We start from the raw sequence: 17,850 nt of genomic DNA, 5'->3' as shown, positions 1-17,850 counted from the left end.
AATGAATGGTGAAATTGATGAGTATCACACTGTTTTAGCTGAAGTAGCCCAGCCTTTCTCTTTTGCAAACAGGACATCCATAGCACCTTTTCTTTGAAGAAAGAAATGGCTTTCCCCAGTGCTTAGAGCAAAACCCATCTCTTGTCCATGGGTCCTGGTCCTTGCCTCTCCCTCCAACCTCACATTCTCCATTTTCCACTTTCTCTCTTCTCCCTGTTGTTCCTCAAATGCTGTCAAACACACTCCTACCTCAGGGCTTTTGCACTGCTGTTTCCTGGTAGATATTTTACTGGCCAGTTTGCTTCTTTGTTCCCCACTAAGGTAAGTTATAGGAGAGGATTTTCCTGGCTTCCTCACCACTGTATCTCTGATCCCCTTGGTAGTTCCTGGCACATAGGATGAGCTCAGTGAAGCCGTGCTGGCTGCTGAGCAGAGGGATGGGCCAGAGAGAGACTCCAGATATAAAACCATTTTAAAACTGCTGATCTGTGCTTACTTCATCATGAGACAGATGCTGAAACCAAAACCTAGAAATGTTTCTTATCCAAAGTCACTTGGCAAGTCAGTTCCAGAACCAGCCTTAGAATCTGGGTTCTTTGCTCCATGAACCTCCAAGTGTCAATGGCCTGTGTGTTTTAATGGTGCCAACATTATTAAGCATCCCAGGAAATGCTGGATCTCAAGTTGCCATTTGTTTTGGCAGTGGATAGGCAGTCACTTTAGTGCCTTCCCTAAAAATAAAGGGAGCAAATCAGGATTGTTATTATTATTGCAAATTCTTAAAATGGTGGTTCTGAGTGCTTTCCTTTTTGGCCGTTAGGGTTAGATCTTGCCTGTTGAGGGCAGACTCTGGTGCTAGGAGAGGGAGCTGCTGCTTTAAGAAGAGATGCTTGAGAGAGTAGGAAAAAAAAGTGTTTTTCCTGCTCTCAAACTTGCTCACCACATTCTGCTTCAACAAACACACAACAAAATGCATGTGGGTTTTTTCCCCACATGCCAAGAATTCAGCAGACACCAGTTGGGTGTCCTGTAACTCAATTCAGTTCTGACACTGTCCCTAGAGACAGTGGCAGCTCCCACCCACCAAGGGCTCAGTCCCACAAGACTGCTTCTTCTTTAGACGGCAGATGCAGCCCTCAAGTTGTTTTACCTGTGCTTCTGAACAACCTGCTAAATCAGGGTTCCCATGAACCCCTCCTTGCGCTCAATTAATTTGCTGGAGCGGCTCACAGAATTCAGGGAAACACTTTGACTTCCATTTACCAATTTATTATACAGGATATTACCAAGGATACAGGGCCGGGTGCCTTGGCTCACTCCTATAATGCCAGCACTTTGGGAGGCTGAGGTCGGAGGAGCACTTGAGTCCAAGAGGTCAAAACCAGCCTGGAAAACATAGTGAGACCCCCATCTCTACAAAAATAAATAAAAACAGAATTAGCTGGCCGTGGTGGTGTGCACCTGTAGTCCCAGCGACTTGGAAGGCTGAGGTGGGAGAATGATGAGCCCACGAGGTAGAGGCCTCAGTGAGCCAAGATGGCACTGCTGTACTCCAGCCTGGGTGGCAGAGACCCCGTCTCAAACAAAAAAGGATATAGAGGAAGGGATGCGTAGGGCGAGGTATTGGGGAAGGGGTGCAGCGCTTCCACACCCTCCCTAAGCGTACGACCCTCCAGGAGCCTCCCTGTGTTCAGCTTTCAGGGAAACTCCTTAAGCCCTGTCTTTTTGAGTTTCTGTGGAGCTTCATTACATAGGCGTGGCTGATTACATCATTGGCCGCTGGTGATCAATTCAACCTCCAGCCTCTCTGTCCTCCCTGGAGGTTGGGGACTGGGGCTTAAAGTCCCAACCCACTCATACTGCCTTGGTCTTTCTGGTGACCTGCCCCCATCCTGAAGCTACCTAGATGCCCCCAGTCACCAGTCACCTCATTATCATGCAAAAGACATTCCTGTTATGCCCAAGGTTCCATGGGTTTCAGGAATTGTGGAGGGCAGAGAGCAAATACAACTTTCTTATTAGATCACAGGAGGAGGAAGCCCCCGTGGCCTGAGTTTTCGTCCCCTCTACTGCTCAGCATGTTATTGCCTCTCTGGTTCTCAGTTTCCCCATTTGCCAGTAAGGGGATTGAGGGAACGAAATCTATGGTGCTGAAGTCTTCCTGTGTGCCCCGCTCTGTCCGCCTGGCCTCTGCCCTGGCAGCTTGGTTTGGGGTGCGGTGGGCCCTCTGCAGCTGCGGCAGGGGCCCTCACTGACCCTGCCTGTCTCCTCTCTCGTTTGCAGGCTCTGTATATGTTCTATGCCTTGGCCATAGTGTGCGATGACTTCTTCGTTCCATCTCTAGAGAAGATCTGTGAGGTACGTGGAAGGGACTTGGGACACCTTGGTGAAGCCTTGGAGACATGTGGTATATAAATGCCAGGCCGAGAAGGCCAGGGCTGGTGTGGGGAGCATGCTGGTGGTAAAGGCTGTCACACCGAGCACTTAGTGTCTGCCCCATGGTGAAGCCTCACCAGAAACCCTCAAATTAGCCTTGGTGGATGGCAGCCTCTCCCAGAACTTGGCAGAAGAAAACGCTCCCGGTGTGAGATCACTACCCGGAACCACTGGGTCCACAGTAGGCTGTTGGCATGTGTGTTCAGCCTCGCTAAGTACAAAGCACAGGCAGGCCTGCCAGATGCAGTGGAGCATTGCCTGTCACCAGCTGCAATTGGCAGGTGACAGGTGGGCCCACCCCCACCCCACCAGGAGGATGCCAAGCTGCAGTGGCAGGAATTTCCCTTCCGTCCTCACCTTTGCACGCTGGTGTTTTCTCCCCACAATTATTTTGTTAGTTTTTACTTTCGTTCCTTATTTCTCCTCACATACAAGATCCTAGTGTATCTCTCTTTGTTCCACCTTACTCTTGGCTTCTAGTCAAGGAAGGAAATCGACTTCCGTTTGCAGCACCTCCTGTGTGCACAGTGCCCAGGGCTTCGCCAGCCTTCATCCCTGTGAAATCTCCCATGTGTTTGAGGCCATGTCTTCATGGTGACATTTGCAACTGGGAAGGCAGGTTGTTTGGGGCAGGTGCTTCCCTGTGACTTTCCCCCTTCTGGGCCCAGCTTGGGGAGCTCAGTGTCCTTGCAGAGTTGGGACTGGCTGCTTTGGACCTGGGCCTGCTAAGCAGTGACCTGGCAAACGTGCAAAGGCCTCCCCTTACCCCACACCCCCTCAGATGGAGCCTTGTGCTTGCCTCCGTCCAGACGCTTGTCAGTGAGGGAACGGAGCCAGGGGAGGAGGGTGAGGAGCAGAGTCGGGAAATGCCCATGGGGATGACTGTGCAGGAGGGTCCACCCAGGGCCCCTGTGGAGTGTGCGCTGCAGCAACGGCAGTTATTGAAAGTGTTGCTGCTTCTGCCTTCCAGAGGGGGCCCTTGGGAAGGATGCAGGCAGCTGATCCTTACTGAATACACACCTAGGACCCACCCACTAGGCTGAGAGCTTGGGGGAGGCCATAGCAATGGGGTTGATGGGAGCCTGTGGAAGGTGAAAGGTGGGTGACTACAGTGTAGGGCCACATACAATGGAGGTGCCATGCACCCCATAGGGTTACCTGTATCCCTAAGGATGGAGGTGAGCAAGGGTGGTGGTCTTAGCCATGTAGGTAAGACCAATGTCAAGAGCTCAGTGAGAGATATTAAAGCATAGGGGAGCCAAAGGGAGAGGGGGAGCATCTCTCTTGGGGGAGAAATCTGGGAAGGCTTTGTGGAGGAGGTGGCATTGGGTCCAGGTTTCAGAAGTGGGAAGGAGTTTAACAAGCAGAGAGGGAAGGGAAGGGCATTCCAGGTGGAAGGAAGGACCCAGGCAAAGGCAGGGAGGAGGGAGGACAGGAGGCAGCATGGTTTGGGTTCTGCTGAAAGTTTTGGAGATCCTTTGGGAGCAGAGCCTCTTCTGTGGAACTCTGATTTTTGGCAGGGTTAGGGTGGCCAGCTTCTGCCCTGGAGACAGTGCTGTGCCCCCACCCCAGACTCTGTCAAGCCCAGAGTGCCGACCCTTCTGAGGACCCCTCCAAGGCTAGCTCATCAGTGGGTTCCTCGGTGGCCCCAGAGCCCAGGGCTGCTCAGGGATACTTTGGGAGGTGGGGCAGGTGGAGGTGAGTCCTGCCCTGAGGGGCCTTCTGAGAACCACAGAGCGGGCGTCTCCAGATTGGTTTTCAGGCAGACCCTCAGTCTCCATGCTTTCTCCAAACAGCCAAAGCCTCCAGCACTGCACTTTAGATCAGAGGATGGGCTCTGTGGCCAGATATGGCCTGGACAGGCAGAACAGGCCTCAACCATGAGTTCCCACCCTGTCCCGTGCCAGCTTAACCCTGAAACCAGTACCTCTGGGTCTTTGTGAGCCACCGGATGTCAGGCCTGCCGTGGGGAAGGCCTTCCAGAATGCAAGGCCCAGCTGCGGGCCAGAGGCCTCCAGATCCACAATGCTGACATTCTCACTGAGGCCCGCAGTACCCAAAACTGGCCTGGGAGGGGATGGTCACTAGACTGGTGTGCGCCTGTGGAGCACCACTGTGTCCCAGACCCTGTACTAGGCACCAGGGATGCAAAGACGGGGAAGACCAGCTGCTGCCCTCATCATCCGGTGAGGAAAGGCAAAGCGTGTGAACAACAAACCCTCATGTGAAATTCACGTTTCAGTAACAGCAGATAAAACACATCATGTATCTGAGGGAAATGGCTAGCTCTGAGTGGATGCGTGCATAGGAAGACTTCATCAGGGAGACATTATTTGGTCAGGGGCTTGCAGGAGAAACAGAAAGGAGATAGGCAGGGGAGGGGGAAAGGGGCTCTGAGTGGAATGTCTGGTGGAGGGCGGAGGGCAGATGGCAGACAGCATGTCCCCGGGGTGAGAGGCTGCGGGCAGAGGAGTTTGACTGTGGCCGCAGCACTGCTCTCCTGCATGCTCCTTGGCTGTGGAGCGTCCAGTGATGTCCAGGGCCCCCACGTCACACCCTGAGGGTCTGTGGTCACTTCTGTTTCAGAGACTCCATCTGAGTGAAGATGTGGCTGGAGCCACCTTCATGGCTGCAGGAAGCTCAACGCCAGAGCTGTTTGCCTCTGTTATTGGTAAGAAATCCCCTCTAGCCTGAGACACAGGATCTAGAGAGTCCGTTTGGTGCCCAGAGCAGTGGGGGCATTTGTCAGCTCTGAGCCTCACTTTTCTCATCTGTAAAATGGGAGAACTGGTGGTTTCTTGGGGCATGGGGTGGAGTAGGGTGCTGAGGGGTGATAATAATGTTCTTTTTAAGGTGATAAAAATATTCTAAAATTAGATTGTAGTTTTGGTTGCACGATTCTGTGAATATACTAAAACCACTGAATTGTATATTTAAATGGGTAAATTTTATAGCAGGCAAATTATATCTGAATAAAGCTGCTCAGAGGAAAAGGAAGATTGGAGTAGCTGGTCCTTGGCAGCATTTCCACCTCCCTGGTTCTGCCACTGCTTCTGCCATTCTCTTCTGCTTCACAGATGCTCTGTTTGATAGTAAAACAACCCACTTTCCTGTGAAAGGGGACACTGAGGAAGGGGCAGGCTGGGGTGCATGTCTGATGCCCGGGGTCTGTGTGTTTCCTTTCCAGGGGTGTTCATCACCCACGGGGACGTCGGGGTGGGCACCATTGTGGGCTCCGCTGTGTTCAACATCCTGTGCATAATTGGAGTATGTGGACTGTTTGCTGGCCAGGTCAGTGGTTTCTCCCCGGGCCTGGCAGATGCATGCCCTGAAGTGTGGGGGAAGAGCCTCTATGACAAAAGGTTGGGGTAGCAGTGGGGATACCCACAGGACAGCTGAGCTGGATTCTGGATACATTTGGGGCCTGGTTTTGGCCTCCCCAATAGGGAGCATGAAGCTGGATTGTCGCTGACACCCCATTAGATATCCTCAGAGTGCCAGGGGAATGTTAGATTTGACCTCAGAAAGGCGGGTCGTGAGTGAGGCCCTGCTTTGCGGAGGGAGATGGAAGTGGGCAGCTGACTGTGCCTGAAGCTGCCAGGATCGGGTGGAGAGCGAGAGCCTCTGTCCTCTGCTGTGAAACATGCACTGTTCTGACCTCAGAGGAATAGGGGGCTGCTTTGCCATAGCCTGAGAACATTGCTTGGTTTCATTCTGTTCCCCAAATATAACAAAGAACAAGTGTGGGCTGGAGTTAGGAGGAGGAGCCCTGTGGGTGTGCCCTGCACTGCGGAGGGGAGGAGGCCTGGGCAGCTGCGCCCCCTCCTCATCCCCCTGCTCATAGCAGCCAATGGGGCTCTACCGGCAGGTGGTCCGTCTGACGTGGTGGGCTGTGTGCCGAGACTCCGTGTACTACACCATCTCTGTCATCGTGCTCATTGTGGTGAGTCGCCCCTCCACCCCCAAGGTCAGGTTGGCCAGGACCCTGCGAGAGCACAGGACCTCTGGCCATCTCTGCCTCGGCACTGTGACCAGAGAGGTCTCACAGCACCCAGTAGTGGGGTGTGCCAGCCACTCACTGTGGTCACAATGACCAGCCCCCCACCTCCAGCACTGTGCCACCCCCAGCACTGTGCCTCCCTTTCCCCAAAACCTCAGACCCCGCACTTTGGTTGTGGAGCAAATCCAGGGGCCATCTTGAAGACACAAAGGCCTCAGAAGCAGGCGTCCCACAGCCCGTGCGGTTCAGCTGGGGCACTTTGCTCATCTGGGGCCCTTTTGCTCCCCACGTAGGCCCTGGTTACTCTTTGGTGGGCTTGGTTTTAAAATGCAGAGTTTCTGGCTCTGCTGCCCACAGGGTGGGAGAGGGAGCAGGCCAGCTCGGGGCAGGCAGAGGGAGCAGCTGGGAGCAAGAGAGGAGCCAGGAGGAGAGGAAGAAGAGGAGAGGAGCTCACAAGGGGCCCTGGACCTGTTGGAGTGATGTGGAGTGTCCCACGTGGGCCCCAAGGGCTGAGGTGACATCATGGTACTTGATAGTGAGGTGGATGACACAGCCAGGTATAGCCGAGGAGCATGTCATCCACAGGGAAGCATTTTAAAACAAAAGAATTTTGAAGTGGAGGAAAGGGGCACGTACACAGGGCACGCTCAAACTTCAGGGGTGGAATGTGCCTCTGAGTGACAGCTCTCAACCAAACCTAGAGTCAACTTTATATAGACAGTCATGTCCCCTGTATTAGTGCCCTATTGCTGCATAACAAATTTCCCCAAAACTCAGCAGTTTAAGACGAAGATTTATTATCTCCCACAGAAAGTGGGAGATAATAATTCGTCTTAAACTGCTGAGAAACCGGTCAGAAATGGTATAGCTGGGTCCTCTAGGCCAGGTCCTCTGCCAGGCTGCAGTTAAGGCATTAGCCAGGGTAGCATCATCACAGAGCTTGGTGGGCGGGGCTGCTCTTGCAGGGTCACTCATGTGGCTGTGGGCAGGCCTTGGGCTGCTGGCTGTTCCACAGGGTAGCTCTCAGCTGGGTGGCGGGCTTCCCTCAGAGCGAGGGCCAGAGGCACCAAGACGGAAGCCGCAGCCTTTTCCTAACCTGCTTTCAGGAGTGATACCTGCCACATGTGCTGTATTCTGTTTGTTAGAAGCAAGTCACCAGGTGCACCAAGTCACCAGAAGCAAGTCCCATGCAGCCCACATGCTAGGGAAGCATGAATGTCAGGCAGTGGGAGCATGGGGACCCCCCCTACAGGCTGCCTACCACCAAGTAGGTGTCTGAGATGATTCTACAGATGAAAAGTAGATGTCTGAGATGATTCTACAGATGAAACAATCTACAGATACACGATTTCAAAAAGGTCAACATATGCCATAACCATAATATAAAGGAATAATAAATGTAATTTATAATAAAAGAATACATCTTTCAGTATGTAAATGGTTTCGCACAAAGAAGCCAGGAGAGCCAACGAAGGGATTGGTTCCCTCCTACACAAAAACAATCTCTGAGACTGTCTAGTACAAATGCAGACTGATGCCCAAGTGTTGGGCTGGCACCTAAACCCCATGGGTGGTGCCAATGTTGATGATGTGATTTTCCACAATAATGAACGACTCCTGATAAAATTCCAAACAGAGCAAAGTATAATCATTCCTTAATTTGCATGACAGTTACCTTACTAGAAAATTAAGGATTCACTAAAATGATGTAAAAATTCTTTGATTTACAAAAATGAAGTGAAGGTCGGGTGCGGTGGCTCATGCCTGTAATCCCAGCACTTTGGAAGGCCAAGGCGGGCTGATCACTTGAGGTCAAGAATTTAAGACCAGCCTGGCCAACATGATAAAACCTTGTCTCTACTAAAAGTACAAAAATTAGCCGAGTTTGGTGGTGCATGCCTGTAATTCCAGCTACTTGGGAGCCTAAGGCAGGAGAATCGCTTGAACCTGGGAGACGGAGGTTGCAGTGAGCCAAAATCACGCCACTGCACTTCAGCCTGGGTGACAGAGCGAGACTATATCTCAAAAACAAAAAAAGATACACCCTCCAACACACACTTGCACACCATATATACACATGCACACCCCATACACACACACACAAACACCATGCACACACACTTAGCTATCTTTCAGTCTTTGAGATTTCTTGATTATATCAATTCTGTTCCATGAATGAGGGGAGGCTTCTGCCAGGTTAGCCCCCAGCAGCTATTTGGACTGTTATAAAGCACAGGACATATCTCTGAGGGTGGCCGTGCTAAGCTGGGGCTATGTAATACAGTGCACTGCTGGCCTAGGCTACACTAAGGAAAGGCCTGTAGGTGAGCAGCTCAGAAATGGATCCATAACACATATAACAAGGCCAGTATACATTGGCTCTGGGTGTCTGTGCTTGTTCTTGTTTGGAAATAAATATGTCCCACCCACCTCAACTCTGTTTCTTTTGCCTTACAGTTCATATATGATGAACAAATTGTGTGGTAAGTTTTTCAAGTGTATTTTTCATTGTTCTTTTTTGTTGTTGTTTCCAGTATCCTTGTTTGTTGGGTTTCCTGAATCTTTTTAAACATTATTTTCATAAACTTAAGCTTATTAACTTGTGAAAGTAAAAAAAGATATCATTCTAAGCAATCATGCCTTTCTTTTCCTGTCAAAGTGCGAAAAATTGTTTCCCTTAATAGTCCTGTCCTGCTAGGTGTCACGATGTGTTATAAAGTTAAAATTCTGAAAACAGTATGGTATTTTGTAAAGGGAGAAACGTAGGCCAATATGGAATGCATTAATGGGCCTATTTCTGGAATGGGGGACATTGCAGAGATGTCATGATATAAGGCAGTGAGTTAGGAACAGAGTCTTGAATGCTGCAGGGACAACTGGGAATCCACTCAGAACAATACAACATCAGATCCCTACCTCACACCTTATACAAAGGTAAACTCCAGGTAATTTGAAGATATTACTGTAAAAATGAGACTTTTTAGAAAATGTCAAAAGAAAATATAGAGACTTATCTTTAAGACACTGAGGTAGGAATTAATTTCTTAATTAAGATACATAACCCAGCATGGTGGCTCAGTCCTGTAATTTCAGCTACTAAGGAGGCTGAGGTGGGAGGATGGCTTGAACCCAGGAGTTTGAGACCAGACTGAGCAACATAGTGAGACCCTGTCCACCAAAACAGATACATAAATCACAAACTTCTGAGGAACAGGTTGATGTTTCCATTCTATCTGATAGCATGGGAATGCATCTGACATTCATAACTCATAAACATTTTCTTTTGATTGCCAACAATTCAGAATCTGCATGCATCCTGTATGATTTTTTTTTTTTTTCCGAGACCCAGTCGCCCAGGCTAGAGTGCAGTGGTGCCATCTCTGCTCACTGCAACCTCTGCCTCCTGGGTTCAAGTGATTCGTGTGCCTCAGCCTCCCAAGTGGCTGGGACTACAGGTGCCTGCCACCACACCTGGCTAATTTTTTAATTTTTTGTAGAGATGGGGTTTCACCATGTTGGCCAGGCTGGTCTTGAACTCCTGGGCTCAAGTGATCCAACTGTCTTGGCCTCCCAAAGTGTCTGGATTACAGGCTGCATCCTGTATGATTATTTATGGAAATAGAGTCAGACAATCAGGCCGAGGACATCAGCTACCTGCCCTGAGCAGTTGTGTGCTATGGGCCCCCAGAAACCTGGTTCTGGTCCTTTCCTGGCCCCCAACCTGCTGTCTGGCCCCAGGAAACTCCTGGGTCTCATTTTTGTCATCTGTAGACAGGGTTGGGATGGCAGTGGTTCCATGATCTGGAGGTCAGCAAAGGAAGAGCTCCCAAAACAACTGTAGCCCATGCTGGGCACATAATGGGCTTTGGTTTATACATGTCAAGTGGATGAACAAGCTAAAGCTTGTGTGCTCCGCCAGGGGTTTGTGGTCAGAGCTACGAAAATCCCCACTGCTAATGGGATTGGGTGGGTTGCACCAGAGGGCAGTAATGGTGCATCCCAGGAAGACCCCAACCCTTCCATGCCCAGCATAAGGCCCGGGAGGCTCCTGTGCCACCTGCCGCATATTCAGTCAGTTCTCAGGCCCTACTTCCAGGACTTGGGCCCCTTTCCACCCACACCCACAGCTTCTCTGGCTCCTGCCCAGAATCTTGGGTGACCACAGGGTCTCTCAGGGTCGAGTTTGCGTGACTTCAGGCCACTAGCCTCCATGAACCCTGGGACATGGTGGCCCTAGTCCCTCCTTTTTCTAGGAAGCTGGGGGAACCCCACCTCTGTCCTGCAGACCTCTATAGTTGAGAAGAGACCTCTCAGCTTTTCTTGCTTGATCATCAAAAGGGCTGCTGGTGGCAAGACAGCCACAGGCTGGGGGATCTCTCCCACATGCCCGGGTTCTGGGCCCAGCACTAGGGGTGGGGGAGGTAAAGACATCCCGCCCTCCTCCACTCCTGGACCCCTCAGTCCCAGCCTTCACCTGCCCCAGGCCCCGAGCTCTAACTGCAATCTCCTTTCTCTCTTTGAGGTGGGAAGGCCTGGTGCTCATCATCTTGTATGTGTTTTATATTCTGATCATGAAGTAAGTGCCCTTTCTCCTCCCTGGGGCTGCTGACACCTTGCCCCGCTGCTTGCTATAGCTTTTTGTGACAGCAGGAAGAAAAACATCTATCAGATCTTCATCCTTTTAGGCCAGCCCCAGCTCTCTGGGAGACGCCCTGCTGGGGGACAGCTGGAGTAGGGGAGGGGTGTTAGATGCTGTTCCAGGGGTGCCATCCACACTGAGGCCAGGGGAGTCACGCAGGTGGCTGATGTGTGGACTACAGGGCTGCTCCCCAGACAAGTAGCATGCAAGGACCTCCTTCCTGCCCTGCTCTGGGCAGCTTCTCCATGCCCCAGGGTAACCACTCACTTGTGCTATCTCTAGAAACCTTCTGATAATTTAATGCCACTCTTTTCAAAAAGCTGGGCAGATTAACCTCTGCCCCAGGCTTCATAAAATGCCACTTCTCTGGGCCAGTGCTTTGCACAACTGCAGCCACTGATAGTACTGAGGATGGAAACTCAGGCTATGCAAACTTGAGCCCCTCCAGAAGCTACCCAGGTCAGAACCATCTCAAAACTACCCATGAGGAATACTATGCAGCCAGAAAAAGGAATAACGTTCTGACAGGCTACAACATGGATGAACCTGGAAAACATTTTGCTCAGTGGAAGAAGCCAGTCACAAAAGGACAAACATTGTCTGATTGCACTTACGTGAAGGGTCTAGAAGAGCCACATTCATAGAGGTGGATCAGAGGTCAGTGCAGGCGGCTGGGGAGCAAAGAAGGAGGAATTAATGATTAGTGGGAACAGTGTTGTTGTTTGGGGTGATGCAAATGTTTTGGGAACCATGCTGATGGTTGTAGAACAATGCGAATGTAATTAATGCCACTGTATTGTGCACTTAAAAAGGGAAAGTAGTTAGAATGGTCAATTTTATGACATATATTTTTTTCCCACCACACACACACACACATGCACACACCCCTACTCATGAGCTGAGCCACGTTCAGGTTTATCTTCCTCCTCATACCTGGATATGTAATTAAAAAGAAAGACAACACTCGTTTTTTTATGAGGATATAAATCCCACATTTATATAAAACATTTATAACGTTTTATAAAAATGGGTGATAAACTGTCAGACTGCAGGAGCATTATCCTTAAATGATCTCCAATCTGAGTGCCTTTCAGTGAGGAGCCCGCCTGAGGTTCTTTGAGATGGAGAGACTCTTCCCTCAGGGGTGATGGCAGTGCTGGCTGTGAGTGGTGCAGGGGGTGCCCATGAGCATCCTGGGAGCAAGATCTGCTGCTGGGGGAGAGAGGACAGGTCTGGTAATGCCCCCTGCGAGCCTGCTCAGAGGCGAGGTCGAGCTTCCTTTGTTAGGACAGGCTCCATTAAGTAAGCCTCAGTCATCTTCTTGGCTGAAAGGTTTCTCATGCCCCGGGAAGCCCACCACCAGCTCCATAGGAGCAGGTGCCCCCAAACAACACAGTGTTCCCAGGTCCCTGTCAGGAAAGTGTCAGCCCAGTGGAAAAGCCGAGGCTCCACACCTCCCCTGCCACCCGCCACTCCTGCGCCGTGCTGACTGCGCACAGGGATGGGGTGTGATCCCCCACTGCCCAGTCCGTGGGAATCCTCTCCACTGCCCTGACCTCCTGCCTCCCTCACTTCCAGGTACAATGTGAAGATGCAAGCCTTTTTCACAATCAAACAAAAGAGCATTGCAAACGGCAACCCGGTCAACAGTGAGCTGGAGGCTGGTAATGATTTCTATGACAGTAGCTATGATGACCCTTCCGTGCCATTGCTGAGGCAAGGTAAGGCTGAGCAGACAGGAGTGGGCAGAAATGTGTCCTGGAAGCCACTCTCTCCTTCTCTTTTGTGTACACACACACACACACACACACACACAGCCTCTCACAATGTCCCCCCTCTAAATTGTCACTCTCTTACCTTTGACCACAGGTGCCCTAAGTGAGGAGGGAGAGTCAGTATGGGAGATGGGGTTTTGCTTAGGTGGGGCAGGGGTGGAGGGAAGTACAGCAGGAAAGAGAAAAACCACAGCCACGTTTCTGGGAGCTTTCCCACGCCTTCTGGGGAAGGCGCAAGGCCTGTTTGGCTCTTCAGAATGCAGTGGTGTCCCTGACCCATGTGCGGGCCCACCACAGGAAGCTGAGGAGCTGGGGCGGCAGAGCCAGCCTGGGCCTCCCTACAGTTTCTCAAATGCCAGACCCAGTCCTGGATGGAGAAGGGCTCTGGACAAAGCACCCATTCTCAGGCTGGGAACTGTCGCCCGGAGGAAGAACAAGGCCAATAAAAGGCAGACACGAAGCTGAGCAGGCATCCCCAGGCCAGCCTCAGAGAGCCCCGCCAGGGAGCCCCTTCCCCTGGGGCAGCAACCTTGTCTCATCCGCAGCTCTTTGGCCTTCTTGTCTGGGAACTGGGGGTCTGGGCCTCCAAAGCCATCTCCTGTCATGTCTTACTGAATTCTCTGAATCATCTGCGCCTGACTGACGGCCTCTTTGGAAACCTGAATAATCCAAGGCCAGTGACCAGGTGGCTCCCTTTGTGGAGGCAGCTGCCGGGAAGGAGAGAGCGTTCACTCTAGCCCAGACCAGTGGGAGAGCCTGGGCCGGTTCTTGCAATCAGTATGGAGTATGGAAAAACAGGTCTGAGCTCCACCCTCGGTGTTGGGAAGGCCTTCACCAGGTGAACGCCTTGCACTGGTGTCTGGGGGCTCTTCCCCCCCATTCTCCATGGCCTGGGGCTAATCAGGTGAACTCTTTTGTGATGTCACTGGGACCAGGTGGTCTCAGATGTGTCTGGGACATCTGGGGGCAGAAGCTGTATTTCTGGGCCCCTTCTCCAGTCATCTTCCTGGGGCTGATGAGGGCATGGCTTCCTCCCATGTGCATTTTGGGAGTCTGTTCTGCCCTGTCTCAGGCAACCCCCAAGAGGGAGGAGTCTCTCCGTATAGAAGGAGGAAGCCTGCCAGGGTGGCGGGGTGCGGTCCAGGCCCACCCACAAAGGGCAAAGCTGAGGAGCTGATGAGTGTGGAGTTTGGTTCGTGTGTCGAGTTTCGTAAATGCCGAGCAGGCTACCCCAGGGGAAGCCCGTTTCCAGGACAACCTCAGAAGGGGAAGGAGCAATGCGGGCTGCTATGTCGGATCTTAACTCTATGGATGTAGTGGCCCCAAGGTGGTCCCCACACACAGGCTGGCAGGACAGAGGCTGCTTGCTGCCCTGTCGTATATGTGGTGCTCCTGGGTCCTCTGGGCCTTCGTGGCGAGGAAGAGAAGTACTTTGTGCTGAGTCACTCAGGCTGGTGGGAGATGCCCACCCAAGAGCCACCTAGCACCCTGTGGCCAACGCAGGAGACCTCCCAGGACCCTGCAGGAAGCACTCCTCATTCGCAGCATGGGGGCCTTAGCTCCTCAGCTTCTCAGGGCGACCCAGGCTCCCAGAGGCCACCGCCCACACGGTGCCTTTTCTGGCACTGCTGCGACTATCTCCGCCACTCTGTGCCTGTGACAGTAGCACTTCCTTGCAAGTTTATTTCCTCCCAAATCTCTTTAAGTCCAGGACATTTTCTGGAAAACTGGAAGATTGGACACAGGGCTGCCCCCAAGCACTGGGGAAGGAGGCAGAATCCCATCTTCCTGCAGCTTTTATCACAGGGAATGTATTTGGATAAGGGCCAAGGGAGAAAGTCCTCAGAGAGTGTGAAGGGAAGTGGGGTGCAGGCCTGGACATCTGGAATTGGAGAAAGAGGAGACCTGGAGAGGCAGACGTGGGGATTTCTTCACACCACTTTTTACTGCCCTATCATAAGAGCCTCCCAGAGGGCCATGTGTGAGTCACTGCTCTGCACTGTCCCCTGCGTAGACTCCACTGAAGCAGGAGGAAGGAGCCCCTGGTAACACCCCGGGCGGGACTGGGGAGGCCAAGGCTTTGGGGCCTTTCCTTTCCTAAGGGCAGTGCCGTGGACTCTTGGCTGGAGATGACATCAGAGTTCCTCTCCCTGTGCCCAGCTCCAGGCAGGTCGCCATGTGGCCACCCCACCCAAAGGAATGCACAGGTTGCTGCCTGGGAGGTTCTCTCAAGAGCACACACTCTCTCAGGCCCGAGCGAGCTGTTCTCAGTTTTTGTGTTTCCCACAGAAAACCTGATGTTTTCTCCTCCAACTCCCTGATGGGAAAAGTGGGGAGAAAGCCTTTTCCCCATCACACTGATAAAAGGCCTTTGAGTACTGAAACGTTCTTAAAGGCTGTGTGGCTCAGCTCACCAAAGCAGCCTCCTGGTGCTTCTCAGGTGGCCTTGAACACAGCCTGGGCCACCTGCCTGCCAGCCTCGCCTGAGAGGTGCACTGTGGACCCCTCCGGGCTGCCCCGGCCCTGGGCACAGCCTTGGTTTATAGTGGGGAGAGTTGGGGGTGATGCTTGACCTTGAGCTGAACTGCTGGGAGAATGTGCTGTCATTGAGTTCTTTTCTGGTCAGCCACTCTGGGCGTGGGCACACACCCCTGTTCTGTCATTGGTCGGGGGCACCAGGACAAGGTGTCCTGGGAGCCAGGCATCCTGGAGAAGGAAGGAGAATCCCATCTTCTTGTAGCTTTTATCAAAGTGAATGCATTTAGATAAGGGCCAAGGGAGAAAACTCCCCAGAGAGTGCGGAAGGAAGTGGGGGTGCAGGCCCGGACTCCTGGAATTGGAGAAGCGGGAGGCCTGACTCTTGTCTCACAGACTCCAGGCTCCCTCCTTCTGAGCCTCCTTGTTCCCCCAGCAGTACCTGGCACGGGGCGGGTTCTGTAGGATGGAGCCTGAAGCCTGCGGTTTCTGTGGGTTCCACCTCCCTCTGGGATGGAGGCAGGGAGGGAGTCAGGCTTTCATGCAGCAGTGAGGGGCTAAGGGCATGAGCTGTGGGGGGGCTTCTGCTCCTCAAAGTGGAAGCAGAGCCATCGAATCAGCCAGGACAGGAGCCGTCCCGAAGGCCAGAGGCCCCGAGGATTGAAGCTCCCATAGAAGGAGCCCGCTGCTAACACCCTCCAGCACATAACCCCTGGCGTCTTCGCCACCACCAAGAGCGCTACCCCAGACTCTCGGCATCCACCGCACGCTGATCGTCTCTGGCAGTCTCTGTTGGCCTTTGTCTCCTTAACTCTCCTCCTCTTCTAAATTGTAAGTAGTCAGCTTTCATCCACGCGATAACACCTGCATTTCAAGCAAAACAAACCACCATAAGCCCGGCCCACTGATGTGCTGCGTGCCTCATTAGAGGTTAGCGTCCGTCTCTGACGAATGCATGTTCTCCTGGCTTTGATTTCTAACCCACACGCCTCCTGTCTGCTGAGCCTTGCTGCCTGTTTGGTGAGGAGTGTGTGTGTGTCTGGTGTGCATTTCTGCATTTTTGTGCTATTAACTCTTGCATGGGTTTGCTCTCCCGACCTATTCCCTGGTTACCCTATAACCCATAAAGGACACACCGGGAGCTGGTAACCAGTGCAGAGGGACAGTCGTATCCATTTTTATAGCCCTTTGGAGGGGAACACTCTGCCTGCTCCTGCATGCTGTGTTCCTGAGCGGTTTTGTAACTAGACCCTCCTAGGGATCTGGAGTCAAATGTTAAATTCCCAAGGATACCAGCACGGTGCAGGTTTATGAAAATGGCAAGGAAGAGGTCTGGGGACAGGGAGTTTTGTTCCTCCCCATTGTGAGGGGAAGGAAAGGCTCAGAGAGACCAGCCTCCCTCCGGAGGGTGTCCGGGTTTATAGTCACTGGGCTCAGCCAGCAGCTCACCGTGCACCCTCAAACAAGCAGGCTCCTCTCCTGGGTCTCATTTGCCTGTCTAGGTCCCATGATCTAAATCTTTGACCTCACTACTTGCCCTATACAGAACAAAGTTACAAGCATCCTCTGCTGCAGACAGAGCAGGTGGCCTCGTAGGAAGTTCAGAGCCAGTGCCCGCTGCTCTGCAACATTTTCCACCCCGGGGACCCTTGTCAGTTTGCAAAATTTCATCGGAGCCTCTGTAAACGGGGGAAAGAGAGGTCCCCTCATAGTCGTGGGTGCAAAGTGGTAGGCCCCTGTCTGTACTGTAGGTTGGCTGCCCTGGTAAGGCTTAGATAAGGAACTGAAAGACCCTCGTAATTAGCCAAGACTGGGCCCCAGAAGAGAGGGGAGAAAAGCATCAGTTGCCCATGAGTGGTCCTGGAGCAAGGGGAACCACTGGGCTTCACACACTAGGTCAGCAGGTGTTTCAAAGCCAGTGATCCACTTTGCCTGACATGAGGAGTTGAAGCCAGGCATCCAGACTTCCAGGTGGCTGCCAGCTGCCAGGACCACAGTCTAGGGCAACTCACAAGGCAAGGGGAAGTCAGTGGCCCCAGCACTTGGCTGTTGTCTTCAGAGAGATCAGCACTAATCACGGTGTTGTGCTCAATAGTGAAGGAGAAGCCACAGTATGGCAAGAACCCCGTGGTGATGGTGGACGAGATCATGAGCTCCAGCCCTCCCAAGTTCACCTTCCCCGAAGCTGGCTTACGAATCATGATCACCAATAAGTTTGGACCCAGGACCCGACTACGGATGGCCAGCAGGATCATCATTAATGAGGTGAGTTTGCTTGAAGGACAATAAAAGTGAGCAGCCTTGAATGCAGGAGGCCCTGGCTTGTTAGGGCTCTTCCTGCTGTCACTGATCACTGCACCTGTTTCAGGAAGGATGCCCTGGGGCTTCCAGAAACCTGCCCATCACCCACAGGCAGCAGATTATCCTTTGAAGAGATATTTTAAAGCCCGCAGCAATCGAATACCATGCCTGAGATATTTCACTAAGTATTTTGTCAGGCACTAGAGTAGAACTAATTGGAGAAA

General features: G+C 52.2%; 1 protein-coding gene across 10 annotated transcripts in view; it reads left to right on the top strand.

Moving 5' to 3' along the window:
- Nucleotides 1-17,850, top strand: part of SLC24A4 (solute carrier family 24 member 4) — a 91,303-nt gene that overhangs the window by 28,938 nt on the left and 44,515 nt on the right. For 7 of the 10 annotated variants that reach the window (XM_023205502.2, XM_026455421.1, XM_026455408.1 and 4 more), the window contains 8 exons: nucleotides 2,284-2,358; nucleotides 5,023-5,107; nucleotides 5,624-5,727; nucleotides 6,305-6,379; nucleotides 8,894-8,919; nucleotides 10,959-11,012; nucleotides 12,654-12,796; nucleotides 17,421-17,590. In XM_023205502.2, coding sequence (XP_023061270.1) covers nucleotides 2,293-2,358; nucleotides 5,023-5,107; nucleotides 5,624-5,727; nucleotides 6,305-6,379; nucleotides 8,894-8,919; nucleotides 10,959-11,012; nucleotides 12,654-12,796; nucleotides 17,421-17,590 — 723 coding nt within the window. In that variant the 5' untranslated portion in view covers nucleotides 2,284-2,292. The remainder of the gene's footprint in view (nucleotides 1-2,283; nucleotides 2,359-5,022; nucleotides 5,108-5,623; nucleotides 5,728-6,304; nucleotides 6,380-8,893; nucleotides 8,920-10,958; nucleotides 11,013-12,653; nucleotides 12,797-17,420; nucleotides 17,591-17,850) is intronic. The other 3 variants (XM_026455416.1, XM_026455417.1, XM_026455415.1) reach the window with 3 other exon arrangements.

Source organism: Piliocolobus tephrosceles, chromosome 6 (assembly GCF_002776525.5).
Source record: "Piliocolobus tephrosceles isolate RC106 chromosome 6, ASM277652v3, whole genome shotgun sequence".
In the NCBI taxonomy this organism is placed as follows: Eukaryota; Metazoa; Chordata; class Mammalia; order Primates; family Cercopithecidae; genus Piliocolobus; species Piliocolobus tephrosceles.
This window is presented reverse-complemented; position numbering and strand designations above follow the sequence as displayed.